Below are 27697 nucleotides of genomic sequence, written 5' to 3' on the forward strand. Positions count from 1 at the left end.
CCCTGCCCGCCCACCTCACTGGTGCCCCTGCTCCATCCTCTATGGGGCATAAATGCGGGAACGCCTCAGGGTTCAGGCCTGGGCGTCTTCCCTTTCCTGTCTCACCCTCCTTCCACGTGATCTCATCCATGACTTCAAATATGTCTATAAATGCAAGGCTTCGGGGTGTGTATCTCCAGCCCTGACTTTTTCCCTGAGCTCCAAACTCATATGTCCAATGCCTGCTCCACACAGCAGACATCTCCATAGGGCAAAACAGTTTTCTATTGATGCTTCCACATGAACCCAATCTACTACGTCTTTCTCCTCCAAGGAAATAGCAAAACATCTATCCAGATGCTCAGTCCAAAAGCCAGTGAGGTACTCTTTCTTTCCAATCAGACCAAATATAATAAAGTCTTTAAATACATTTTATTTTAAAGAACAAAGGAAGGAAGGGGGAAAGGGAGGGAGGGCTGGTCCACGTCAGAGCTAAATGCCACCCTTCCCCACTGACCCCTTGCCGTGAGACCCCTCCTCCTCCCAGGGCTCCTGGGATCTTCCCTTAGGACCCTGTGGCCCCTCACCCACTTGAGCGGCTCCTGGCCCCACACAACCCAGGGCCAGCAGCCTCTCTCTGCCTCCCAGTCTGAGTGGTACAGGCCTGGTCAGTTCAATCTCCATTGCGGACACAGCCCTCTGCCTCTCTAAAGAAGCACCTCTCCACCAGTGGGACTCTCTCCACCCCCAGAAGAGCTGTTTCCCCCACTGGAGGGGGTCTCTCTCCCCAGGGTCATGATTCTCTTGTCTCTAGGGTCAGAGTTGCCCCAGGTGTTGCGGGGAACCCAAGGCGGTGGCAGTGAAAGGAGAGAGCTGAGCCAGGCTGGGCAGGACGATGGAAGAGCTGGTTTGGGGACAGGCTGAGACTCAGAGTCCCCATCTGGCTGCAAAGATAGCAGATCCTGGCTGAGATCCACAGAGCTCAGGAATGTGGCCGCACCAGCCATGGGCCAGGCAGCGGGCCCAGCTCAAGAGGCCTGGGAATCCTCACTAGCACTGCTGGCTCAGGTGGAAGAGGGAGTTTTCAAAGCAATTTGGGATTGACGGAGGGTGAGTAAACGTCTGGCTGGAGAAATGCCTCTCCCTGGGCTAGAGCCCCACTCTCAGCGTCTGCAAGGCTGACGGTGGACCGGGCACCGACAGTCCAGATGCTGTCGCACAGAAGTGAGAAGCCAGCTGCGTCGCACAGGTGCCTGTGACAGGTGTGTGGCAGGTAACTTCAGGCAGGTAAGGTAGAGTTTGAGACAGTCCAGTAATCAGGGAACAGTGCAGGTGTGTGTGACTCAGGCAGGTACCCCTGCACGGCACAGGTGGAGGAGAGTCTGCACTGGTGTGGGATGATGGGAGCGACAGGTGAGCAGCTGGGGACAGACAGGTGAGCAGGTGACAGGCACACCAACACCACTGCTGAGCACTTCTCACCCAAAATGCCAGATGTTTCAGGGCCACAGTACTCCCAGCCCAGGGAAGCCCCAAGGGGCCTGATGGGGAGGCTCCCCAGGCCCTCTGCCCTCCTCGCAGGACAAGAAAGGGTCCTATGACACACACCCCTGGGCTTAGGGAGGGCAGCCCAGCAGCATCCTCGGGGCCAAGGAAGGAAAGGGGGATGGGGAGGTACCTCCAACCCCAGCTGTGTTCCCCTAGGGCCCTCCGAGTTCCCGGACACTTCCTGCGCTCACTGTCTCCAGTAACCAGGGACCTGATGAGTACTTGTAGCCTCAGACTGCTCTGCTCCCCCGGGAGACAGTGCCACACAGAATTCCTCCCAGGGTGGCTGAGGAAGAGCCTCCCCATCTCCACTCCAGGGCATATGGCCCCTCCCGGCTCAGACCCCCCCAACCCAGGCCTGCTCCCAGCAGTCACCAAGTCCCCAGAGCATGTGCACACACACACACCCCTCTCCCGGCCAGGTACCCACCACACCCACTCAGGGAAAATGCAGATCAGATGCCCACATGCCCACATGGAAGGTCACCAGCAACCTGGGCACTCCCCCTACTCCCAGACCTGTCCTCAGATCCCAACCCGAGGCCCTCCTGGGGCCCCCACAGGCGGAGCCTACTCCTACCTCCTCGTCTCCCTCCCAGCAGCATCCGCTACCTAGAAGACTAGCCTCAGGGATGGGAGTTGAGGTGGGAGATGGTGGTCAGCACAGACCCACACATCACCGCACTCAACCCTGACTGCCCCCGGGGTTGGCCCACTGACCCCAAGTCATTCCTTGGCCCTCCTTGCTCTCCAGACCCCTGCTGCTGTGGATTCCTATGCCCAGCCCCTCCCAGGTCCCATAAATCATTGCCCCAACTGCCCCTCCCCTTCCAGCTCCCCTACCGAGCAAGGCCCTCAGTTCACCTGCAGTTCAGCAAGCTGTCATCTCTGTTTCCTAGCCAACGAGGGTCAGCACTAACCCCTCCAATCCTAGAGCCGTGCAGGCACCCGCTGTCCAAGACCCACCTCCAAGAGCCCGCCTCCCCAGCCGAACGTCACACATAAGGACACACATCGCAGCCTTTGTCACTTACAGGAGGCGAACCTCTTCTGTTAGTGGGCCAGGCCATCCAAGTATTTTCAAATTACCCCTGGGGGCCCCTGCCTTGTGCGAAAAGGAGCCTAGGTTCTGTTGGCCATGCTCAGTTATTTGTTAATTCCACCTTTCCCTCTCTTCCTCCTGCTCTTTCCGTGTCTCAGTATCTTTCTGTCTTTCTCCCCACCATTCTCTCACTCAGTCTCCCTCTCAATCTCTATGTAATCTCTCCCTCTCCCTGTGTCTCCTGGGCAATTCCTCACCATCTCTTTCTGTCCAATGTTCATTCTCTCACACACCTTTCTCAAGTCTCTCTCTCTGTCTCTCTCACCCTATCTTGCTCTCTCAATGTCCTGTCTCATGCCCCTCCTCATCTCCCTCCTAATCCCCATCTCTTTCTCTCTATCCCTCCCTCTCACCCTCTATTCCTCCCTCCCTCCCTTTCTCTCACTCATGCACATGCGCGCGCGCATGCGCACACACGGTAACGGACCCAACACTCAAGGGTTTCCACAAAGGCACACCTGTGTGCATACTGCCTGGGGCACACACATGACGTGCAATGTGTATAGCATTTGTGTAACTCTGTTCTTGGGCCTTTATCCCACCTGTGCTCCTTCACTGAACAACTCAGGCTGTACTTGGACTTGCAAACCAATGGGGAAGGGAGGGTCCTAAACTGAGATTCTCAAGGCCAGCGCAGGACCTGGCTCAGGCTATAGTACCAACCACACACCAGGCACTGTGGAGACGAGTGGACAACGTAGACAGACCCTGCCCTGGAGAGCTCACCCTCTGGAGGAGAGATGGGCATCAAAAGAATAAGCACCTATTCTCTTAACACGTGAGAGCAGAGCAGTGAACAAAGGTACAGACAGAGGAGTCACCAGGTGTCAACAGCAGAGGAGACATCCTAGGGGCAGGTGGGTTTGGCACCCAGGGCGGGTGGGTCATGGGTAATCTATCCAGCTTGGAGTCTGGCTCTTACACTGCTTCCTCAGCATCAGGTCAGCATGACTCCTGACAATGGACTGGAAGATGCTCCTTTGGGGAAAGAGCTTAGAGAGCAGGGACCCCAAATTCTGGGTGTTGGGAGCCTAGCTTATTCATGACGCTGAGATCAGAAGGATCTGATCAGGAATTAAAGCATGGGGCAGGGGTGGATCCAGGCAGAGGGCACTGCATGTGAAAAGGCTCTGTGGTAAGAGTGACAGTGAGGGTCACCAGCCCTGGAAGAGGGCACTACAGGGCCATGGAGCCCAAAGAGAAAGGGCAAAGTGTGGCCAGAGATGAGGCCACTGCCCCCAGGGTCATGCATTCCCTTGGCTGGGACTTTTGGTAAAGTCTGGCACATGAACTCAGGTGACGAACTGGGTGGGGTAGCGTGGTAACCAGGACAGAGCAGATGTGGAGAAGATGGTGGCCCCCACGGCCAGAAGACCAGGGGCCACCTCCACAGCAGACACAAAGGAAGAGAAAAGAGAAGAGCTGAATCTGTAACGAGGGGAAATCAAGGGCAAAGTGGCTTTGACACTGGAAGCCAAAAAGAGGGCAATCAGAAGAAAGCTTTGCAATAACTGGCTAGAAAGCAAAGCAGCCCAGCTCAAGAAGAGAAAGCCAGCAAGAGCCTCTTCTTCCTGGAATTTACTCTCCTGCCCCACTGGGATCACCTCCTCCAAGAAGCCACCTTGATCCTGTTGAAGTCCCTTTCTCTGGGGACAACGCCTCCTGTCTCGGACCTCTTCCTTAAAATATTTGGTTAATAATCCCCAAACTCACTGTGCAGTTGCTCCAGGCCTCAACCAGTTGGACCCCAATGGCTCCCAATTCCCCTCCTATGCACCCCAATGAGCATTCCCAGCAACATTCTGGTTCCCGGGTAGGAACAATCCTACAAGCAAAGAGACCCTTACATCTAACAGTGGGGGGAATGGAGGGCAGAGGCAGTGGCCAAGAGGAGATGGTTCAGGTTTTCACAGGAACAAGCAGACTTAAAATATTCCAGGAAAACCCCTGTGATGGTTTATCGTGACTGGGGAGACCACCCACAAGTGCACATCGAACATAAGCCATCCATGAGAATCTAAGCTTCCCAACGCTCTTGTGTCTTTCAGGGGGAAAAAAAAATCTATTTCCACAAACCACGTTTCATTAGGTTTAAGACACAGACACAAAGAAAACCCCACAGTATTCTAAAGTCTGAAAAGCAAACACATTATTTTGAGATTTTAGAGGAATTTATACAAAAATAGTTAAAACGACGTTTTACCGCTTGAACACTGGCTATACGATATACAAATTGGACATTTGTGAGTTTCTTGTAATTTTCCTAAGAAATAACAACCGTGGGCCAAGTTTTTAGAAGAAAACTATATTCTTTTTAAAGAAAATGAAAATATTCTCAAAGAAAAAAACTTAATTTAAGTCAAATCATTTGCTTTTGTCGTGGAGCCTGATACACACTGCTTTCCTGCAACAGGTGGGCAGGGTGCCCCCTCGCGGTGACACCTGTGGCTGAATTCTGCATGAGAAGGTGTTCTTTTTCCTTCTGAGAATGGGGAGGGTTTGAGAGGGACAGTCTCCAAGCCAGGAGCCAAGGATGGGGAGACAGGGCGGGATTATGGCTGAAAACACCCATCAGAATGCCGGTGGCCGAGATAAGCAGTGACCACAATGGCCAAAAGCAGGACTCCTTTGCAGGCCCGACTTCCCAGGGGTGTCATTCCTCACCCCCTCCAGTGTCCCCACCCAAACAAGGCATCCTTCCCACCCACCAACGGGCAAGGCGCTTATGAGACAAACACGCGTGCCCTCCGCCACCCCCCGCCTGCCAGACCACACCCCGCCCTGGGAGCTCTCTTGAAGGGGGGGTCCCAGGCCCTTTCCATACAGGGAAACGGGCTCCCGCCACGAGGCCAGTCGAGGAAGGGGGCGGTGCACCCCGCCCCTGCACGTGGTAATGGCCATCTTCGGCCCCGTAACCCACAGCCGGTCTGGGAGCCCGCCCCCGAGGCCCCGGGGCGCAGGGGGTCCCGAAACAGAAGGCCGGGGACGGGGCGGGGGCGGGGCCGGGAGGCAGGCGGAGCCCGGAAGGAAGCGGCTTGAGGAGGCACAGACGGTGAATAAATATAAGTAGCTTCGCCGCGGGGCCGGCCCCTCGGACAGCAGCTCGGTGGCAAGTGGGGGTAGGGGTGGGGGTGGGAGTCGGCGGCCGCGCCCCCTGACACAAAGCTCGGGCACTGACCTGGGTCACCCGTCACCCGCGCGAGCGTCGAGAGACACGCGCGCGTGCGCACACACGCACACGGACACACATGCGCACACACACAGCGCCAGGGCGGGCTCCCAGCCCCGCTCAGAGCTCCGTGACGTGCACAGCAGGTGAGGGAAGTGGGCCGGGCCGGAGGCGCCGCAGGTGGCAGCGGCGGCACAGCAGGTGGCCCTCCAGGGGGTAGCAGCGGCGTCCGTCCTCCCCGCTCAGCTGCAGCCCGCAGTCCTAGGGGAGAACACAGCCCCGGCGCCAGAGTAAGCAAGGGGGGCACGTCAGAGACCTGAAGGGCTCTGCACACCTTCCGCAGGACTTTGGCCTGTACTCTTTGGGGGAGGAGGAATCGGCAGGACAGTGTTGGACCCCCTGAACTGGAGATGCGTCTTACACATCCAAAGGAGACAGCGAGGAGGGACGTCGTTGGACAAGCGCCTGGGGTCTGGGAGAGACGACTGGTCAGTAAATGGGGCATCAGCATAAAAATGTGATGGTTTTTAACAACAAAACAACAGATTACATCTCCCCGGGATTGCAGATAACTAGAAGAGAGGAGAGCAAAATCAGCTGAGCTGTGGAAGCTCCAACTTTAACAAGAAGAGGATCTGAGCCAAGACTTCTGGGGAAAATAAGTGAGGAAAATCAAAAACAGCTGGCCTTAAGAGCAGAGACTCTAGGAGGGAGTGGTCAGCATGCCAGAAGTTGCTGGGAGGTTAAGACAGTGACACCTGAGAAGCATCTCCCAGATCCGACACCTGGGGGTCACTGGTGACCTCAGGAAGGGGGGAGGGTCAAATGCCTTACCCCAGTGGCCTTAAGAGGTAATGGAACAGAAGAACTGGAGACATCAAGTAAACAAGGAATTTGGCTTTATGTCCCCTATCTTACCATTTTACCACTGTGTGATATTTGATAGGCTAATTTTCTCTCTTTAACAAGTTATGTGATTCATATTTGACCTCTGTAAATGATGGGCAGGAAGTGTGAAGCCACAGAGGGTGTGCTGGCAGAGATAGTGGGGCACCAGGCAAGCCCACTGGACAACTTTTCCTTCATTTTGCCCCCCACCCCAAGGAGGCCCCTTTGGTGACACTCTCACTACATCCAGGGCTGAACTCCGGTGGCCTCGAAGCTTTGACACTTGTTACCCAAAGGCCCTGAGACCAACACCTGCCCTGCCCCACACAGGTGATGAAGATGGGCTGCTGCCATGGAGTCTCGTGTCCCACGCAACTCAGGTCCCAGGTGTCCTCCATGTCCTGTCTGGCCACAGCCCCCTGACTGGGCCTCCTAGTAACCACCAGACACCAGAGAAGGGAGGAGAGGGGGGCCTGGAGACCCCAGTTCCAAACATCCAAGGGTCTCCCCTGGGAAAGCAACATGCCTTACAGCTCTGAGGCGCTGGGTATGCTCTGCCCGCAGCTTGACTTGCTCCTTCATTCTCAGCATCAGCCTTTCCCTAAGGACTGTGCTTAGCGATCCCAAAGGGACACAGTGGTCCCCAAGACAGCAGAGCAGGATGCCCTACTGCTGTTGCTGGAGGAACTGTGGCCCCTCTGTAGGCCACGTCCGCTCTCCATCCTCCCTCCCTGGTCCTCCGGCAGGATTCCTGTTCCCATAGGGCCACTTGCCATCACCAAAGCAACCTGGTTCCAAACTGACCCTTGATTCCTATTTGAGATTTCTTGGTGACATACCGGCTCTTCACTGGGGCTCTGGAACCCAACACATTTTTCTTGGTTTTTCTCCTACCTCTCCGGTCACTCATTTAGGCAGCTCTCCCTCCGGGCAGCCCCTGCATGCTGGTGTTCCTTGGGCTATCCTGAGCCCCTGCCCCTTCCTCTGCAGCTCTCCCTGGAAGACCTCACTTACTCGCCTGGCTTCAGCGGCCATCTACATGCCCATGAAGGAACTCTTGCTTACAGCCACGACACTAACTGGAACGTCCCGCCTTATCTTTAACAATGAAAAACTGTGCAAAATATATGAAACAATGATTCTCAGACTCTGAGCAACAGGTAAGACAGGCCAGTGATCTCTGAGAGAAGGGAAATTAGTGAGGTGAGCCCCCAGTTACTACCTGGAGAGATTTTACAGGGGGCTCAAAGAGAGCCCATTGGTCTCCTTGAATTGAGAATTTGGGGAGGCAAAGGCAACTAGAAACCACAGGGGCAGAGTATCAGAGAGGAAAGAGCTAACATGCCAGTGACTCCTGAAGCCAGAACCTTTATACCAGCACATCTAGCTGCTGCCTGGACATCTCCGCTCAGGTGTCTCCAGCTACCAAAAGTGAGAACATCTTATGCCTTCCTCCTCTTGCCCTCACTCTCTCCTGTGATCCTAATGGACACCTCCCAACCCCCAAACTCCGTGTCCAGTCACTGACCAAATCAAGTCCCTCGTACTGTCTAACCAACACCCAACTCCATCTACGTTTCGGAACCTAGGACCACAACCCTGACTCTTCAACCTCCTCAGGGAACCCCCACCCCCACTCCCTCTTCCCCTATTCATTCTCTGCATGGCAGTGAGTGCCCTTCCTAAAATCCCTATGCCACCGTGTCATCCCTTTTCAGTCCTTCTCTATTGCCCTCAGGGTAAGTCCACACTCCTCAGCTCCTGTGGCCTTTCGTTCCCAGCTCCTGCCAACTTTTCCAGTGACACAAGACAAATACACTCACCTTCACACTTTAGCACCTTCTGTTTCCATTGCCTGGAAATGCCCTTTTCACTGTCTCCTTGGCTAACTCTTATTCATCTTTCAAGTCTTAGTTTTGGTGTCACCTCCTTTAGAAAGCCCTCCCTGATTTTCCCAGGCTTCCTATGTGCTCTGAAAGCTCCCGTTGATAGCAATGATGACCCTGTATAAATACTGCCTGAGTACTCATCTCTCCTATGAGAGTAGGGACTGTCTTTATTCTCTATACACCCACAGCACCCCCAACCCTGTAAATCCTCAGTAAATATTTGATTGAATGAGAAACAGAGGCTGAGAGAGAATATATCTTGTGGGGAAGGGAGAGAGCTCAGTGGAGGAGGACAGGCAGAATGGGGCAGAACCATGAGAGAGGAGGTGGGCCCACAGGACACTAGGGGAGGAGACCAGTGTGGGAGGGCGACCGCCCTGGCCACCAGCCTTCCTGGAGGGCCCAGGCTCACCTCACAGTGATAGCATTCCACGTGGTAGTCTCTGTCCATGGACACCACACGGATGGTTGTCTCACAGCCCTGGAGGAAGAGACAGGGTGTAAGGCGAACCGTGTGTGGCAGCACACACCTGCTCAGCGTGCTCCTGTCATGGGGGGTGTGCACTCACACCAGAGTGAGCACTGAGGTGGGTGCCTCTGTGGGGCTGGAACAGGCATTGGTAGGTGCACATGAGTGGATGTGCGTGTGCCATAAACATCCTCCCATGATGAGGGCCACCGTGAGGGTGTGTCGGTGTGTGTGTTCACATTCTTTTCAGTTCTTTGGGGTCAGTAAAGACCACTGCCAGCCCTGCTTCCCCAGACACAGCATGTGTGGAAGGCCCAGCGCCTGAGAGAGCTGCCCCACCCAAGGGTGCCTCCTACACAGACCGCAAGCCTCCCTCATCTGCTCCCCCCACCACTTCGGCCTGCAGAGCTTACAGATCCAGAGGACAATCTTCACGTCAATGGGCAATGGTGCTGAGGGTGGCAGTGGGACAGCTAAGGAGCGAGGGCCACCATTTCCCTCTAGCTCATGCAGGGACGGCTGCACCCTATGTGCACTAGGCACCACACACATCCCGCAGCCCAAGGGATATGGGGCAGGGGCACCTGCTCATCCCTCTCACTGGGGCCCAAGACCCTCGCCAACCTGAGCAGGACTGGCAGGGCTGGACAGGACCAGGCACCTGATCATCTCCGGGTGAGTGGTTCCTACCTGTGCAGGGAGGATAGGACGGGCACAGGAGGCACATTTTGGTGCAAAAACCCTGGAGGAATAAAGGAAACCAGAAGTGACCAACTGAGTGACCAGAGGCCAAGAGCATGCAGACAGGTCCACCCACAGTAGCCCCATAACATGGTCCGAGCATCAGGCCCCCTTTCCTTGTGTGGACATGATGGGGTAGGAGTGGCCTCTGCCACACCTTCTTGGCACTGGCCTTTTGTGTGTCTCCCCAACTCACCCGCACCCCATCACCTCCTCCAGGATGGCTTCAGGTTCTGCCCTGGCCTCTCTCTCATGCTTCCTGCGAGTCCTTGCCCCCAGATATATAGGCTTGGGCCTCCCCTAGCAGAGACCCCTGCAAAGCCTGGCTCTACACTGAGTACCAGGAGCCTATGCCCGGCACCAACCCCATGCAAGGCAGCAGCATGAGACCTGAGCTCCGACGGCTGAGCCTGGAGCCACAGCAAGGGAGAGTGGACTGCCTGGTCACGTGGATATCAAACAGGCAGAAAAAGACTCTGCAAAGACCCCATGCTCCCATCCTAGGCAGAAGAGTCCTGACCTGGCCATTAGAGCAGAGGGACAGATGCTGGGTGTGGCAGCCAAGAGTCCCCAGCACTAGGAGGAGGAGGGCACTGAGACAGAGGGCTCTAGGCAGAGATCTGTGCCTCGCCCCAACCACTGAGCACACACAGAGGCCGGAAGTGAACAGGCCAAGGATGGAAAACACAGACAAGCAAGCAAGAAAAATGCTCCTAGGGGAGGCGAGGAACGTGGGAGTCACATTGCTCCACCACGCCGGCTACTCACGTGTGATAATCTCTGACACAGTAGATGTTGTTCTCCACGTCCACAGTGAAGGGCACCCCATCAAGGCACTCATTGCACACGGAGCACCGGAAACAGCCTGGGTGGTAGGACTTGCCAAGGGCCTGCAGGATCTGGGGGTGGGAGGCACTGAAGGGTCAGAGCAGGTGGAAGGCTCAGCACAGCCCCCGGAAGTCACTCTGGCTGTCAGCCCCTGGCAGGTCTACAACAGGTGAAAGGGTGGGGTCCTCAGACTCCACCCATGTCAGAGGGCTCCAGGAGCCTAGGGGAGGTTCTCACCATCTCCATGATGAGGTGTCCACACACGCTACACTTGTCAGCCGTTTGCTGGAACCCGGAGTACTGGGAGGAGACACAAGATCCAGGTTGTTACGTGACAAAGGGGCAGTCACTGCCCAGCGAGCACCTGCCTCCTTGGCCTTAGGTCTCCATGTGAATCAGAAGGAGGGGTCCCCGCCCCTGCTCCCACCCATGGCACCAGCCAGGGCACAGCTTTGACTCACCAGGAAGTCCTCCTGGCAGTACACTTTCTCACCCACATTGTAGAATGCCTTCCCGCGAAGTCGTCTCCCTGCAAGGATGAGGGTCAAGAAGGGGGTCCCTGGGTCGCTGGAAACCAGGGGTGATGCCCCTGCTGCCATTTCTCAGCACTTCTCTCCCTCCTCCAACAAATGAGAAATGGATTACAGATGAATTTTTAAATTTCCCTCTAATGTTATTATCATTATGCTAATCAGTTATTTTTAAAAAATGAAACATAATGTGTTGTTGACAAAACTGTTGTACCAGGTTGTCAGAGCAAATATATAAAGATTTGTTTCTCAAATGTAAATTGAAGTTGTGATAATTTACAAATATATATATTTGCTCTAAGTTCAGTTGAACTCGGAGCAGGCTTTTCAGAATGAATTTCTTACTCCAGAAACATCAGAAGTATAGTTCTCACTAGGTGAAGGAACCCAATATAAAAGAGGTATCCTCTATTCCAAATATGCAGGTAAAGTTCAACATCCGCGAATCAGTCAACGTGATACATCACATCAACAGAATGAAGGATAAAAATCCTATGATCATCTCAATAGATACAGAAAAGTCATTTGATGAAATTCAGCATCTTCTCACAAAGTGGGTACAGAGGGAACACAGCTCAGTGTAATAAAGACAAGCTAACAGCCAGTACCATACACAACAGTGAAAAGCTGAAAGCTTTTCCTCTCGGATCATGGACAAGACAAGGATGCCCACTCTCATCACTTTCATGCAACATAGTATTGGAGGTCCCAGCCAGAGCCATTAGACAAGAAAAAGAAATAAAAGGCATCCAAATTGGAAAGGGAGAAGTAAAACTGTCACTGTCTGCAGGTGACATGATACTGTATATAGAAAGCCCAAAAGATGCCATTAAAAACTGTTACAACTAATAACTGAATTCAGTAAATTTTCAGAACACAAAATCAGTACAAAAAAATCTGTTGTGCTTCTTTAACTAATAACAAACTATTAGAAAGAAATTAAGAAAACAGTCCATTTACAATTGCATCAAAAGGAATAAGTATCTAGGAAAAAATTTAACCAAGGTGGGGAAAGACCGATATATTGAACACTACAATACATTAATGAAAGAAACTGAAGAAGACACAAATAAATGGAAAGATATTCCATGCTCATGGACTGGAAGAATCAGTATTGTTAAAATGTCCATACTACCCACAGCAATCTATACATTCAATGAATGCAATCCCTATCAAAATTCCAATGGTACTTTTCTCAGAAATAGAATAAACAATCCTAAAATATGTATGGAACCACAAAAGACCCCAAATAGCCAAAGCAATCTTCAGAAAGAGGAACAGAGTTGGGAGCAACATGCTCCCTGATTTCAAACTGTATTACAAAGCTACAGTAATTAAAAAGTATGCTGTCAGCATAAAAACAAACACATTGATCAACGGATCAGAATAGCAAGCCCAGTAATAAACCCACACATAAATGGTTAATTAACTTAGCACACCTGTTAGGATAGCTATTGTCAATGAAACAAGAAGTAGCAACTATTGATGAGGTGTGGAGAAAAGGGAACCCTTGTGCAGTGCTGGTGAGAATGAAACTGGTGCAACCACTGTGGAAAACAGTATAGAGAATCCTCAAAAAATTAAAAATAGAACTAGTACATGATCCAGCAATTCCACTTCTGGCCATTTATCTAAAGAAAAAAAAACATTCTAATTAATTCAAAAAGATATCTGCACCTCTATGTTTACTGCAGTATTATTTGTAATAACCAAGATATGAAAACAACCTAAGTGTCCATTGATGGATGGATAAAGAAACTGTAGAATATATATATGCATGTGTGTATATATATATTCTATACAGATGCAACAGAATATTATTCAGCCACAAAACAAGAATGAAAATGAGGGGGGAGGGTACACTCAGTAGTGCAGCACGTGCTTAGTATGCATGAGGTTCTGGGTTCAATCCCCAGTACCTCCATTAACAAATAAATAAATAAACCTGATTATCTCCTCCCCCCCAAAAAAGAATGAAAATTAAATCTTGCCATTTGCGACAACATGGATGGACCTTGAAGGCATTACGCTAAGTGAAATAAGCCACACAAAGAAACACAAATACCATATGATCTCTCTTATATGTGGAATCTTTAGAAAAACAAACAAGCTCATAGATACAGGGAACAGTTTTGTGGTTGCAAGACACAGGGGGTGGGGGTGGGAAAAATGGGTGATGTGGGTTTTTTTTCAGTTTAAATAAATTGAATAAAAACTTACAAAGAAAAAGGCATCCTTGTCAAACCCATAGCCCCAGGAGACCTGCCAGGAGCTATGTGAGGCATTCCCGTTGAGTCAAGAGAAAGATGACAACGCTTAACTAGGAACAAGAAGGAAACTCAGGGAGAGGGTACAGCTCAGGTGGTAAAGCACATGCTTAGCATGTGCAAGGTCCTGGGTTCAATCCCTGGTACCTCCTCCAAATATAAATAAATAAATAAACCCAATTACCTCCCCCTCATAAAACAAAAGAAAAAATAGAAGGAAACTCTTCCACCTAATGAAGGGCATCTATAAAAACCCACAGCTAACATCAGACATGATAGTGAAATAGTAAATGCTTTTCCCCTCAGGATTCAACACTGTACTAGAAGTGCTGGGCAGTGCAATAAGACAAGTGAAAAAAATTTAAAAATTGGAAAGGAAGAAGTAAAACTGTCTTTAAACACAGACGACATGATTGTGTTGTACAGAAAATCATAAGGAGTCTACCAAGAAACTACTGGAACTAGTAAGTGAGCTTAGCAAAGTATAGATGGTCAGCATATGAAAATCAAAAATATTTTTATATTCTAGCAACAAATGACTGGAAAATGAACTTATAGTAGCATCCCACACACCCCATAAAATACTGGAAAATGAACTTATAGTAGCATCCCCCACACCCCATAAAATACTAAGGGATACATTTAATGAAGATGATGTGTCTGACCTTACTCTGCAAAACCAAACTTTGCTGAGAGCAATTTTAAAAGAGCTGCATAAATAGAAAGATACACCATTGCTGGAAGACAGTTCTCCATTGGATCTCTTCCATTTCTGCACATCTTTCAAACAGAGGGCCAGCAGCTTCCATTCTGGATTTTCTTGCCAAGGGCGTTTCGTGGAGCAAACTGCTTAGAAGATAGAGATTGCATCTCCCTCTGAAGCAAAGGGCAGGTTTGTTTGGTGTCCAGTATAATAAAGATAAAGTGCTTCTCTGGGACAAAGGTCAGACAGCCTTGCTGGCAGCCCATTATAAAAGCCTGGGATTCCCTAAGCTCAGTGTTCCTCAGCCCTGACATACAGACCCACTGCGTGTGCAGCACGCACCTGCGCCCTCCACATCACCCCTTTGGGAACGGGGAGGTCACACAGAACAGACATGAACGTGACGCTCACGCCGCTTGCGGGGCTGCGAGGATCTGCCCCAGGAGGGTCACGTCTTCAGTCAGCATGCATGAAACATTGGCTATACAAAGAACCTAGAATAGCCAAAATAATCTTGAAAAAAAAAAAAAACAGCAAAACTAGAAGACGTACACTACCTATTTTAAGACTTACAGTAATCAAGACAGTGTAGTATTGCGGTAAGGAGAGACAAAAACATCAGTGAAACAGAATAGAGTCCAAAAATAGATCCATAAATATGTCAACAAACATACAAGTGAGAAAGCACATGGTGCCGGAACAGCTGGATATTTATATGGAAAAGAAAATCAGGCTCAATTCCTTACCTCGCACTGTGCACAAAAACTAATGTGAAATGGGTTATCAACTGAAACATCAAAATGAGAAACCTAAAACTTCTAAGAAAAAACAAAAGAGACTAGCTTCATGACTTAAAGGGGTACAAAAAAATTTTAAATCACAAAAATAGCCATTAAAAAAAACTGAAGAAAATATTCACAAAACATCTGAGAACTTGCATTACACACATATATATATATTCAACTAAATAATAAAAAAGAAACTCCCAATTTAAAAACTGACTTGAACAGACTTCACAAAAGAAGATATAAATGGCCAAGAAACAGAAAAAAAGAAGCTCCACCTCACTGGTCACCAGGGAAATGCAAATTAAAACCACAGTGAGATACCACTTCACACCCAAAAGGATGGCTAAAAATTAAAAAGACTAAAATATCAATTGTTGGCAAATATGTAGAATAACCCAACTCTTTTATATTTCTGGTGGGAGTATAAAACGATACATGCCCTTTGGAAAACAATTTGGCAGTCTCTTATGAAGTTAAACATACACTTAGCCTATGACCCAGAAATTCCATTCCTTAGAATTTAACGAAGAGAAATGAAAACATTGGTCCACAAATGACCTGTACAAGAATGTTCATAACACAACCTAGTATCTATCAACAGTTAAATGGACAAACAAATTGTGGTATATTCATACAACAGAATCCACTCAGCAATAAAAAGGAGTGAGCTACTGATACAAGCAACAACATGGATTAAAAAAAAAGACATGCTTAGCAAAAGAAAGAAAGAAAGAAAGCCACAAAATGGTACATACAAAATGACTGCATTTATATGAAATTCTAGACAGACAAAACTAATCTATGGTGGTAGAAATCAGAACACTGGCTGGGTGGATGTGATGGGGGAACACATGGGTATCAACTGAAAAGAAGGGAATGCAGAAGTTTCTCAGGTGTTCAAAATTGTCTACATCCTTGTTAGGGATGTGAGTTATATAAATTTATCCAAAATCTTCTAACTATGTACTTAAGATCTGTTTGCTGTACTGAATGTAAATTGTACTCAATTAAAAACAAAAACAAAGATACACCGAGTACATATCGTGCCACAGTAAAGAAGTGCTCAAAGAATGATGGAGACAAATCAAGAGGGCACAAGAACCAACGGGGAGGGACTTCCTCTGGTCAAATTTGAGACAATTCGTGCATTAAAAAGAATAATGATGGTGTTGCAATATATTATTACATGAATACAAGTCCATGAGTAATAAGAATACGCAAAAAATAAAAAATGTATTTGCCTCCATTTAAGTATAAAACTTTCCTTAATAAAAAGCTTTCAAACATTCCCTAGAGAAATGCACCTTCAATGTACACCTCAATGAATTCACAATTTTTGATTCTGGAATTTGACTTCCAAAATCAAAAATTACAAAATACATGAGAAAACAATGTATTTATCACCAAGAGTGAGGAGAAATAATAAACAGAAGTAGGACTTCAAAAGTCATCAGATACTGGGATTATTAGATACAGAATACAAAATAGGTATGTTTAATATGCTTTAAAAATAAAAACAAATGTCCAAAAACATGAAACTACAAAGATTTCTTGGGCAAGACACTAAAAGCGATGACTGTAAACAAACAAAAAAAGATAAATTGGACTTCATTAAGAATTTCTTTTCAGCAGAAGACATCATTAAGAAAGTAATGAAGCAATAATAGGTTAGGAAAAGAATTTACAACACACATATCCAACAAAATAAACACCCTTTTACCCAAGATGCATCAAGAAATCCAAGAAATCAATAAGAAAAAGTCAAACAACCCAATTTAAAAATGGGCAAAAGACGTCAACAGGCACTTTACGAAGGCATTCAAATGGCCAGTGAACATGTGTATGAGTCATGACTACTTATCAGGGAAATTACAATCACATTAAGATACCACTCCACCCCTACCAGAACGGCTAAAAGACTGACAAGGCTAAGTGTTGGCGGCAGTGAGGGAAAACTGGAATTCTCATACATCGCCAATGGGATTACAAATCGGTTTGTCTACTCTGGTAACCTGTTTAGCTATATACTAAATACACTAAAGCTACACAAATACTACTCCATGACCCAGCAACTCCAGTGCTAGAGAAATAAGTGTAAATGCCATCAACAGATGTACCAGAATGCTCCTAACAAGTTTTATTTATAATCACCAACTTATGGAAACAGCTCAAAAATCCATGTAGAGATGACTGGGAAGGGGCACAAGGGAATGCCCTGGGGTGATGGAAATGTTCTACATCTTGATCCAGATGGTGATTACATGGGCAGTGGATACGTAAAAATGGATCAAGCTGTAATACATATAAAATTAGTGGGGTTTGCACCCTTTATATATATGAAATCTTGATAAAAAGCAAAGGACTACCAAAAATATTGAGGCAGATTTGGAAAACAAAAAGAGAACTTGTAAAAAAAAAATTTTTTTTAATCTGGTTACTGAAATGAAAAACTTAATGAAAGCGTTCAATTAAACACAGCTGATGAGAAAATTCAGTGACTGGATTCCAGCTTCTGGAAGATAGATCTGAAGACAGATCTGTTAAACAGAATGCAGCAAAGCGAGACAAGAGAAATGGGTAACATGGAGAAGAGGCTGAGAGACAAATAGAATAGAATGAAAAAGCCTAATATTTCTAACCTGAATTTTAGAAGTAAATAATAGAAAGAATGAAAGAGAAGCAAATTTTTGAAAAATAATAGCTAAGATTTTTCCCACATTAATAAAAAACCTGAATTTTCAGATTCAGGAGTCAATAATGAATACAAAGCAAGACAAATAAGAGGAAACCCACACCTACATATCACACTATAAAAGAACACTTTAAATTATCTCTACTTTTTATAATTAATATGTGAAAGTATTTTAAATATTCTAGAAAGTACTCCTTGGAAGTTATATTTGTGGCAGAATACTGTTTGTTTTCCCACGTGTCTCATGGTGTCTTCTAGTAAATAGAGTTGTTGTTTTTTTTTAATTCCAATGCAGCCAAATTTATCAATCCCTTCTTTTAAATTTGGCACTTTTTACGTGAAAAAAAAACTTTCTTAACCAGAAGGTCGGTTTTTCTAAAATTGTCAAGTTTTTCTTTACACATTTCTTTGATCCATCTGGATTTGACTTCAATTTTTAAATATGGATAACCACTTTTTCTCAGAACCATCTGAAATGCCTTCTCTATCTTTTATTAAGTTTTTGCATAGAGTGGGTCTGTTTCTGGACTCTCCATTCTGTCCCATCTGTCTATCTGTCTATCTTCACACCACATGAAATTTATTAATGTAACTATATAATACATATTGGCACCCGGTAGTGGTGTCAATACTTAATTACTCTTCTTCAAGATCATCTCAATTATTCTTCGCCTTTTGCTCTTCCATTGAAATTTTAGAATTAGCTTGTCAAATTCATGAAAACTTGCTTAATTGGAATTACAAGGCATTATAGATCAATTTGGAAAAAACTGACATCTCTACACTACTGAATATACCCATATGCAATAATATATGAATACAGATATACTCATGAATATATCCATGAATATGGCATATTTATTTTTCTTCTCTTACTGCAATGACTAGGGCCTCTGTACAGTATTGAATAGAAGACTGCAGGCATCATTCTTCTTTCCTCTTTTAAAAGTACATTTTTCTTATATTTCACCATTGAGTATGATGTTTGCATAGATTTTTAGTAACCAACTTCTATCAGGTTGAGAAAGTTCCCTTTTATTTCTAGTTTGCTAAACATGTTCATCATGAATGAATGTCAGATTTTATTGACTGCTTTTTCTACCCGTATTGAGATGACTGTACAGTTTTCTTCTTTAATCTGTTAATGAGGTGAATTACATTAATGATAACATTAATACTGTAAATCCACTAGTATTCTTCAGATAAGCTCAATCACAAGCTTGATCATAAAATATGATCTTGATTATACAGTGCTGAATTCAGTTCCAGTGGAAAAAAGAAGGGAATAAATAAATAGTAGAAGAAAAATTCCCAGAACTGAAGGGCAAGTCTCCAGTCTCACAGAGCTCTGTGTGTGCCCAGCACAACCAATGTCACAAAACCTACACCAAAGATAAATAAAGCATCCTAAGCCAGGCTGCTGCACTGCACAACTTCAGGAGCACCATTCCTGCTGCATCTACGTAAATGGCACCCCCTGGAACTGGGCAGCTCACAGCCACTTCCAGAGGCCATTTATAGCCAGGATTTGTGCAATATAACAGCCCTCTTCTTGAGAGCTTCCAAAAGGAAAAATGAGAATCAGAATGGCATCAGAATTTAGCAGCAGCAATGGCTTCTGGAAGATAAAACTATGACTTCAAAATGCTTACTGAAAATTATCTCCAATTTGGTAATCTCTTCCCAGTCAAACTATAAATTGTGAGAGTTGAATAAAGGCATTTTAGTCATCCTGGAATTCAGAAAATTTATCTCCCACGTGTCCTTTCTAAGATAGCTACAGCAAAACGCCGGAGACACTTTTGGCTGCCTCACAGCTTTGATTCCTCTCTACTTTCCAAGTTGTGTCCAGTATTCCAACCTTATATCAGACAGCCTGGTATATTTTCAGGGAAATCTGAATCTATACAGGTGGGCTTGATTAGTATAAAGATAATTCTTCTTCCCTTACTACAATACTGGCTCAGAGACTCAGGCAATTTAGTCAATCAAATCACAGCACCCCACCCCACCCCTCGACATGGGGATGGGTTCAGGAATGGATGTGTGAGATGACCTGGCCAATGACATACAAGGATATCTTTGCTAGGTGGAAAAGAAGTTTTCTGCCCCAAACGCACGACCAGAAGAGATGCCCCCTCTTCCTCCAGACCAGTGGTATGCTAATGGAAGCTGCCTCACACATTTCACCACTGTAAGAATAAAGCCAAACCCAAGGGAAACCCAGCCAAGATACTCATAGAGCCTGAGCCACTAGATCAATCCCAGCCTGAAGCCAGCCCCATCTCTGAGCTCCCAGTTCACTAAGAGTTTGCGCCTCCTCAGCAGCTTTTCTGTTATCTACAGCTGCAAGATTCCAGGATACAGTAGACTCAATCCAGGAATGAGTGCACAGAATGAGCACTCCACAGGGGTCCAGAGGGCAACTGGCTCAGACTGACAAGAGGCCGGGAGCTCCCGGGGGAACTCAAGAGAATGCTTGCTATAATGGAGCATCTGGGGGAAAAACACTGAAGATATGATAAGTCAAGACAACACAAGGGGAAGAAAGGTTAAAGAAGAAAAAACACCAGGAAAAGTAAAGACTACCGAAAAAAGGGGACATAATCCCAGTATAATTCCTGGCTCTGCAGTGAATGACATTTATATAGTAATACAGACCTGGGTTACTGACTTCATCACAGCTTAGGATGTGACCACAGTGAGAAGATGGAAAGAGGAGAGGGAGAAGGACCAGTACAAGAACCTACTCCTCATCTACCACAGCAAATGTAAGTAAATCACTTCTAAAACTGATACATCAGGAAACAGCAGTGTATGCTGTTAGAATATGCGGGTGTCTACTAGAAGAAATTGCTAAAAAATACTCAGAGGCTGCCTCTGGGGAACGGGACCAGGGGTGGACAGAGAAGTGGTTTTTGGCTATTGCAAAAGTAGCATCTCAGGACTATTTGACTTAACACTGTTTACATATTAAATTTTTATAAAATAAAACATTAAAATGTTTATGTAAATAAATAAAAGATGTCAGCTCAGGAGCAAAGCCTGAAAGAACAGCAGGAAAATCAAGAGTGCAGACTTACTAGGTTGGTTGGAATGACAGTTACTTTTTCCTTTTACAACTTTGTCTAGGTTAAATTATAACATTCACAGTGTATACTGTGTGGAAAATCAGGACAAAAAAAATAAATTGCAGGGGAAAAAATATCAGCCCCATATCCAGGCAGGCAGAAGGCACATCACTTGGCTCCACAAGCCCCACCCGGGCAGCCAGAAGACATCGGTACCCTGCCCAGGACAGTGGGTCCAAAGTCAAGGGCTAGAGGAGCAGCAAAAGGCTCCTCCTTGGCCCCACACCTCCTCCCAGGGCCCCGCAGATCTGCCCAGGGGCCTGGGCCTCTCAAACTGTCCAGGCCAGAAGGAAAAGGGCCACAGCTCAGCCTCCTCTACACTCCGCCGGGGCCGGAGCCAGGTGGTCCAACTGCCTGGGACTTAGGTGCAAGAGGGATGGGGGAGAGGGTACCTACCACAGGAGTCGCAGGTGAAGCAATCGGTGTGATACAGGCTCCCCATTGCCTGGCACGCCTGCCTTGCTCCGTAGATGCCAAGGCCACACTTGATGCAAATGCCTGCGGAAGGAGAGGCAGGAGAGAGCAGCGGTTAGCACCAGGACTGTGCAGTTAAAAGGACATGCATCTGACTCCCCATCCTAGTGCTGTGCACCCACCCTTGGGCAAGGGAACTTGCAGAAGCCTCCACTGCTCTGTTACTAATGGCTAACACAGGGGTAATACGGGTACCACTACTTAGGGTTTGCTGCTGTTGTTTGAGGATTCAGACAGTTTAGCAGAGCACCTGGCAAAGACAGAGCTAACTGACAGCGTCCTCACCATCAAAATTATGACAACACATTTATACCTAGAAAGTTGTTCTAAGCCCCTTCACCTGTAACCTGCTCTGACTGACGTAAAGTCCTTTCTGCTGTCTGTGAATCAAAAGGAATGAAGACCACACAGGTACATCCAGGGCAGAGCCACTGACCCTCCAGCCGCACTTCCCTCATCTGTACCATAGGTCAATTTATTCTCTTGTTCGGTCAGCACAATGACACTGATGCCTTTGCACAGTTCAGGTACCAGAGATGCTGTAACACACCAAACAAATCCCCCGCCTCAAAAAGCCTGTATTCCAGTGTAGGGAAATGGACAAGAGGTAAACCACATCTCAGGTGAAACAAGAAGGCTGATTAAGAATATGTCTGAGTGTGGAGAAGAGGGAACCCTCCTACACTGTTGGTAGGAATGTAAATAGGTACAGACACCATGGAAAACACTATGGAGATTCTTTAAGAAACTAAAAATAGAGTTACCATATGATCCAGCAGTCCCACTCCTGGGCACATATCTGGAGAAAACTCTAATTTGAAAAGACAAATGCACCCCAACATTCATAGCAGCACTATTTACAATAGCCAAGACTTGAAAGCAACCCAAGTGTCCAACAACAGATGACTGAATAAAGATGTAGTGTATATGTATACAATGGATTATTACTCAGCCATAAAAAAAGGAATGAATTAATTCCATTTCCAGCAACATGGATGGACTTAGAGATAATCATACTAAGTGAAATAAGTCAGAGAAAGATAAATATTATATGATATCACTTATATGTGGAATCTAAAAAAATGATACAAATGAACTTATTACAAGCCAGAAATAGACTCACTGACATAGAAAACAAACTTACAGTTACCAAAGTGGAAAGGGGGCGGGAGGGATAAATAAGGAGCTTGGGATTAACAGATACACACCACAATGTATAAAATAGATAAACAACAAGGACCTACTACTATACAGCACAGGGAACTATATTCAGTATCTTGTAATTACCTATAATGGAAAAGAATCTGAAAAAGAATACACATACACATACATACATACATACACATACATACACACACACACACACACACACACATTTAAAACTGAATCACTTTGCTGTACACCTGAAACTTTGTAAATCAACTATACTTTAATAAAAAAAGAAAAAAGAATACATCTAGGTGTGTAATTTTAAATAGAGTGGGGTCAGAGAAGGCCCTGGTGACAAGGTGATATCTGAGCAAAGGTCTAGGGAAATAAGGGAGGGAAGATGCTCCGCAGGAATAACTGGGTGGACATGGGGACCACCCCCGGCAGCACAGGGTGGGCTGCTCAGCAGGGAGGGGAGCCGGGTGACCAGCAATGCCAGGGTGAAGGCCGGCACTAGCCGTAGGGGACTCTGGCCAGCCCTTCTGGAGACCCAGACTGCAGGAAGCCAGCCCAGATGTCAGAAGTCCTTTCACAGATTCACCCAAGGTCTCCCACACCACAAAGGGCCCCACCTGCCCCCCCGGACCCTGTCTTCCGGCTGCTCCAGGACATGATGCCCTCACCCTCTCCCTCCTGCATTCCACCAGATCTCTCTCTATAACATTTACCAAGGTTGAACCTCTCTCATCTTCAAAAAAAAAAAAAAAACCTCCCTCCCCCACCAGCCACCCCATTTCCCCTTCCCCTCAGTCAAGAAAGCAAGCTTAGTCCACAGCCAGTCATCTCCTAACTGTGCAGATCTACGGACTTTCTGTTCTGATCTTGCTGGAGAGAGACCTCTCCTCCTCTTGGGCTTCCAGTATATGACCCACACTGGGCTTTCTGGTTCTTCTCTCTTTCCAGCTCTACTGCATACTTCCCTCCTCTGTCCTGGACCTCAGTCTCCCCAGGGGAGGGAGAGCCAGAGCAGATGCCCTCAAGTCAGGCAGGTGGGGACCCAGGTGAACAAAGAAGAGAGCCATGCCTGCTGGAGGTCACAGCCACCCCTCAACTCTGCTGACAGCTACCCAGTGGGAATGCAGGGCCAACACTGCTAAAGACTCTGATTTTTCAAGAAAAGCTAGAAATCTTCCCGTACTGAAATTAACCACTAACTCAAATGTCTTTCAGAAGCCAAACACACTGTGTCTGTAGGCCTCCACATGTGGCTTTACCCCGTCTCCCCGGGCAGTTCCACCTACTCCCAGCTGCTCATCCCTGCCAAGGGATCCCAGAACTCTGCCCACTCCGGACTCCTCTCCTGAGCCACTGATCCCCTTCCCGGGTGGCCCCAGACCACCACAGGTCCAGAACAGAGCTCTGGGTTCCTGCTCAGGAAACAGCATTTTTGTGTAGCCAGTTTCAGGAAGCATCCAGGTCTATCCTGTCTCTCTTACCTCCAACTTGGAATCCCAGTTACTCTGTTCCCTAATCTCTCCCCTCACTTCCACTGGCCTGATTCAGTGTCATCAATTCTCATCCCAAAGGCTGTTTCAACAGCCTCCTCACGGCATCCATGCCAACCCCAATGATCCATCCCCAAAATTGCAGCCAGACTTTTTTTTTTAATTTATTGTTGTATTTATTTTATTTTTAGAGGAGGTACTGGGATTGAACCCAGGACCTCACGCATGCTAAGCATGCGCTCTACCACTGAGCTATACCCTCCCCTCCAGACTTATCTTTCTAAAGTGAAAATGACCCACCCTCACAATTTCATTCTTGTCCATCAATTCTGAAACCTGACTTTGTCACTTCCCTAAGTTACCAGAAAACACGGTGAAAAGAACAGAAGTCAGCTGCCTATGGGAAGCAGGACAGAAGGATAGACAAGAGAGGAAGTTACAACTTTTTATTATTCATTTTTTGGCTCTATTTGATTTTTTTTCTAAAGATGTGCTTGCATCACAAAAATACATTGAAGATGGACAACGAGGAGCATGAGGTACCTCCAAAATTCAGGGAGTGGAATGTTTCGGAGGAGAGTTGACTCCACCTGTAGATTGTAGCAATGAGATCCAGACCAACAAGGCCCAGCAAACACCCTCTGGGGCTGGGGCTGGGGAGTCACCAGGGTCCTGAGCAAGAGCTGGGCCAGTCCGGTGGGAGGAGACAGCAAACGGCTGAGGGAGCTGGGAGGCGGATAAGCCAAGACAATGCCAACCAGACAAGGGAATGGGAAGATGGGAAGATGGGCTGACAGAAATGTAGGTTTGGGTTTGCTGTTTTTTCCTGTCTTCCTTGTTGCTGTTTAATGAAAGACCTTTGTACATATTAATAACCAAAAGAAAAGGCCAGTGGAAAGAGGAAAGCTGAGGATGGAGGAGATAAAAGTTGGAGATGGAAGGACTCTCATTCTCAGATCTGGACGTGGACTTGAGAGCCTGTGAGGAAGGGACGTGAAGCCAAGGGGACAGACTGCAATGGCTGACCCCAATGCTCTCTGCAAAGTAGAAAGCAAGGGCAGGGGCTGAGGAGAGAGGCAGGCTGCTGAGGGAATAAAAGACGGAACTGATCAGGGCTTAGGGTGACAGGTGGTGCCCAGGAGACCATCAGTCTGCCGCCTAGTATAGCAATAGAAAAGGGAAGTCGGCGGGGGTCTGCAGGGCAGATGGTGATGAGAGGAATCAGAGGTCCTGGTGAGACGCAGGCTGCAGAACAGAAGACTGCCCAAGTTAGGCAAATCCAGGGTGTGGCCTTGGGCGGCAGACAGGTCACCAAAGTTCATAAGGTTCCAGAGGCCTGAGGCTGCCGGCTGGCTGACAGCAGTGGAACTTGGTGAGGAGGGACACGTGAGTTCCACAGACATCAGTGAAAGACCGAGAGGGACAAGGAGGTGAGCTGGTACCATGGCCAAGGAGCAGGGATGGCACAGAGAAGAAGAAACACACTCAGGATGAGATTTATCAGGGATCACCTAAGCTTATGCTACCTGCAGACTTCCTTTAAAAAACAGGAAAATGCTACCTTGATCTGGTTGCTCTTTATTAAAACCAAAGATCTATCATTACTCACCTCCCACTCCCACGTGGCTTCAATGGGGGTAGCAGCTCCTCTTAGAAAGGATGACCCACCAGCCTGTACAGTCTTGTACCATCAGCCCCTTCACTTCTCCCACTGTGCCTGCGTCTGGCCACCTCAGCTTCACACAAAGATTCACAAGGAGCTACAGAGGCCCAGAGAACACACCCCAGCCCGGGCGCTACAATAAGCTGGGACAGGAAAATGGGGAGTCTCCCCGGGAGAGCGTGCTGGGAAGTTATTCTCTTCAGAAGGCAGCCCCAGCTTCTGCTCCTTGCACCCATCTGGCATGAGGGGCAACAACTTCCTAACTCATCTTCCTGCCCCAGGACATCTGAGAGCAGCCACAGGACCTACCAGAAACCCTTCAGCAGCTTCCCTCCCAAAGGTAGGCTGACCCTTTGGTCTACATGCTCCCTTGACCACCTGACCCCTCCTGGTCTGCAACCCCTAGGATCAGAGTGGAACAGTCCACATCCTTACTCGCCTCCTTTTGTCCACATTCTTCCTTCTGCCTGGAATGCCCCCACTGGTCTCTCAAACCGCCTCCTTCTCGCTCAAGATCCAGTTCGGGGCAGTCCTGAGCTGTTAGCTGGAATGAACGCATGAAAGGCACAAACCCCAGGACGGCCTCTGTCCAAGACATGATAACCACCACCCCCTCCAAAGCCAGGTGCCTGCTTATCATTAAGGGAAGTAGGGAAGCCCCTCCCAGGCCTCCTCTCAGAACCTCAAGCCTAAGAATCCTGAGATGTCCAAAGGACTAGGGATCAAAGGGCCACGGTCAGAATAGGAAAGGGAGGCTGTCGGAGATAAAAGGTCTTTGCAAATGATGTGAAGCAGGATTCCCTTTGGAAACATCCCATATACACATCATAACCCAGAGCGAGGACAGTCCAGTGTGACCAGATCAGTTCCCTCCCCCTCAGGGTGGGCTCACCCTCCGTGGCGCACTCTGCCTCCAGCCACTACCACTATCAAAGCCTCAAGTCACAGGGGTCGGGTGGCATCTGGGCCACACCACCTCCCTGCCCCTGTCCACACCCTGTACTGCTGGGGAAAGGGAAACACCGGGACGGCGGGGGCCTGCACCACTTCGGTGGATCACACAGCATGGAGTACAGTGAGCTGAGGCAAGTGCCAAGGATTAAGAAGAAATTATTGGAAAAAAACTTATTCTGCCTACTACCGTGACTTCTCTCAGTTAGGAGCCGTGCATCCACTGACTTAGCCAGAACTCCCGGCCTGGAGCCCAGAGGCGAAGCTGCTGTCCCAAATAGACCCCAGACCCGGTGGTGCACAGTCACACACCGTCTGCGGAACAAACGTCGCCGGCTCTCCAGCCCCACGGGAGGGAGACAAGTTTTTTTCTATCCTGGCCCTTCGTCCAATGCCCAGCCTCTGGCCCACCTCGCGCTCTCCTGGGCTGAACAGGCCGCCTATCCGGAGGATGTCCCCGACCCCCGACGAGGACGGCAGAGGCCGGGGACCCCGGTGCGCAGGCGGCGCGGCCGAGCTCGCTCACCGAAGTAGTCCCGCGCCGTGCGCGCCTCCAGCGCCCGCTCCAGCTCCCGGGTCAGCGCCTCCAGCCGCCGCTCCGCCGCGCTCGGGCCGCCCTCCCGGCCCGAAGGCAGCTGGAATGAAGGCAGAGCGAACGGGGCCTGCCCGGCAGGCTCCGGGGAGCGGGCCGGCGCGGAACAGGCGCCGGGCAGAAGCAGGTCGGGATAGGCGCCGGCCGAGCCGCGGGAACCCAGGCTGGACACGCTGGAGCGGGCGCTGCCCACCGACGGCGGCCCGGGGCCAGGGCGCGGATCCGAGCGGCCGGAGCGCGGGCTGCCGTGGCGCTGGTCGTAGCCCAGGCTGATGCCGCTGGAGCGGGCGCTGCCGCTGCCGCCGCCGCCGCCGTCGGAGCCCGCCAGGCTGGCCCGCGGGCTGCCCGCGGGCTGCGCGCTGAGTTCGGGGACCGCCGCGCGCCGAGGGCCTCGCTCCCCGCGGCTCAGTCCGTCGGCCCCCGCCTCGGGGCCGCCGCCCTGCCCTCTGCGGCCCAGCGCTTGCGCCGCCTCGTCTCCCGGCCCCGGCCGCGGCCCCCGCCGACCCCGGCCCGGAGAGTCACCGCCCGGCTCCAGCTCCCGCAGGGCCAGCCCGGCTAGGAGTAGAGCCGCCTCGTCCGCGGCCACCCGGGAGCGCTGCATGGCCCGGCCCGCCGGCCCCGGCGCGTCACCTCCGCCTC

At 48.7% G+C, this 27697-nt stretch overlaps 1 protein-coding gene across 2 annotated transcripts; it reads right to left on the bottom strand.

Annotated features, from left to right (window-relative positions):
• Positions 1 to 392: 392 nt before the first annotated feature.
• Positions 393 to 27694, bottom strand: WTIP (WT1 interacting protein). 2 transcript variants are annotated; one of them, XM_006184664.3, is made up of 8 exons: positions 26993 to 27694; positions 21121 to 21222; positions 11075 to 11142; positions 10851 to 10913; positions 10554 to 10684; positions 9735 to 9786; positions 8988 to 9056; positions 393 to 6059 (listed from the first exon to the last, which is right to left on the bottom strand). In XM_006184664.3, the coding sequence occupies exons 1-8, from the start codon at positions 27657 to 27659 to the stop codon at positions 5919 to 5921; spliced, it is 1293 nt and encodes a 430-aa protein (XP_006184726.2). In that variant the 5' UTR covers positions 27660 to 27694; the 3' UTR covers positions 393 to 5918. The 2 variants fall into 2 exon arrangements, with proteins under 2 accessions (XP_006184726.2, XP_032342062.1); XM_032486171.1 differs by having other exon boundaries at positions 10554 to 10773.
• Between the last annotated feature and the right edge of the window lie 3 nt (positions 27695 to 27697).

This window comes from Camelus ferus, chromosome 9 (genome assembly GCF_009834535.1).
Source record: "Camelus ferus isolate YT-003-E chromosome 9, BCGSAC_Cfer_1.0, whole genome shotgun sequence".
NCBI classification, from domain to species: domain Eukaryota; kingdom Metazoa; phylum Chordata; class Mammalia; order Artiodactyla; family Camelidae; genus Camelus; species Camelus ferus.

What these genes read in the sequence shown, in the direction of transcription:
- WTIP (XM_006184664.3), bottom strand. Translation starts at nt 27,659, where the DNA reads ATGCAGCGCTCCCGGGTGGCCGCGGACGAGGCGGCTCTACTCCTAGCC. An exon ending in CACGGCGCGGGACTACTTCG is followed by an intron (nt 21,223 to 26,992) that starts GTGAGCGAGCTC and finishes CTCCTTCCGCAG; the next exon opens with GCATTTGCATCAAGTGTGGC. An exon ending in TGTGTCAGAGATTATCACAC is followed by an intron (nt 9,787 to 10,553) that starts GTGAGTAGCCGG and finishes TTATTCCTCCAG; the next exon opens with GGTTTTTGCACCAAAATGTG.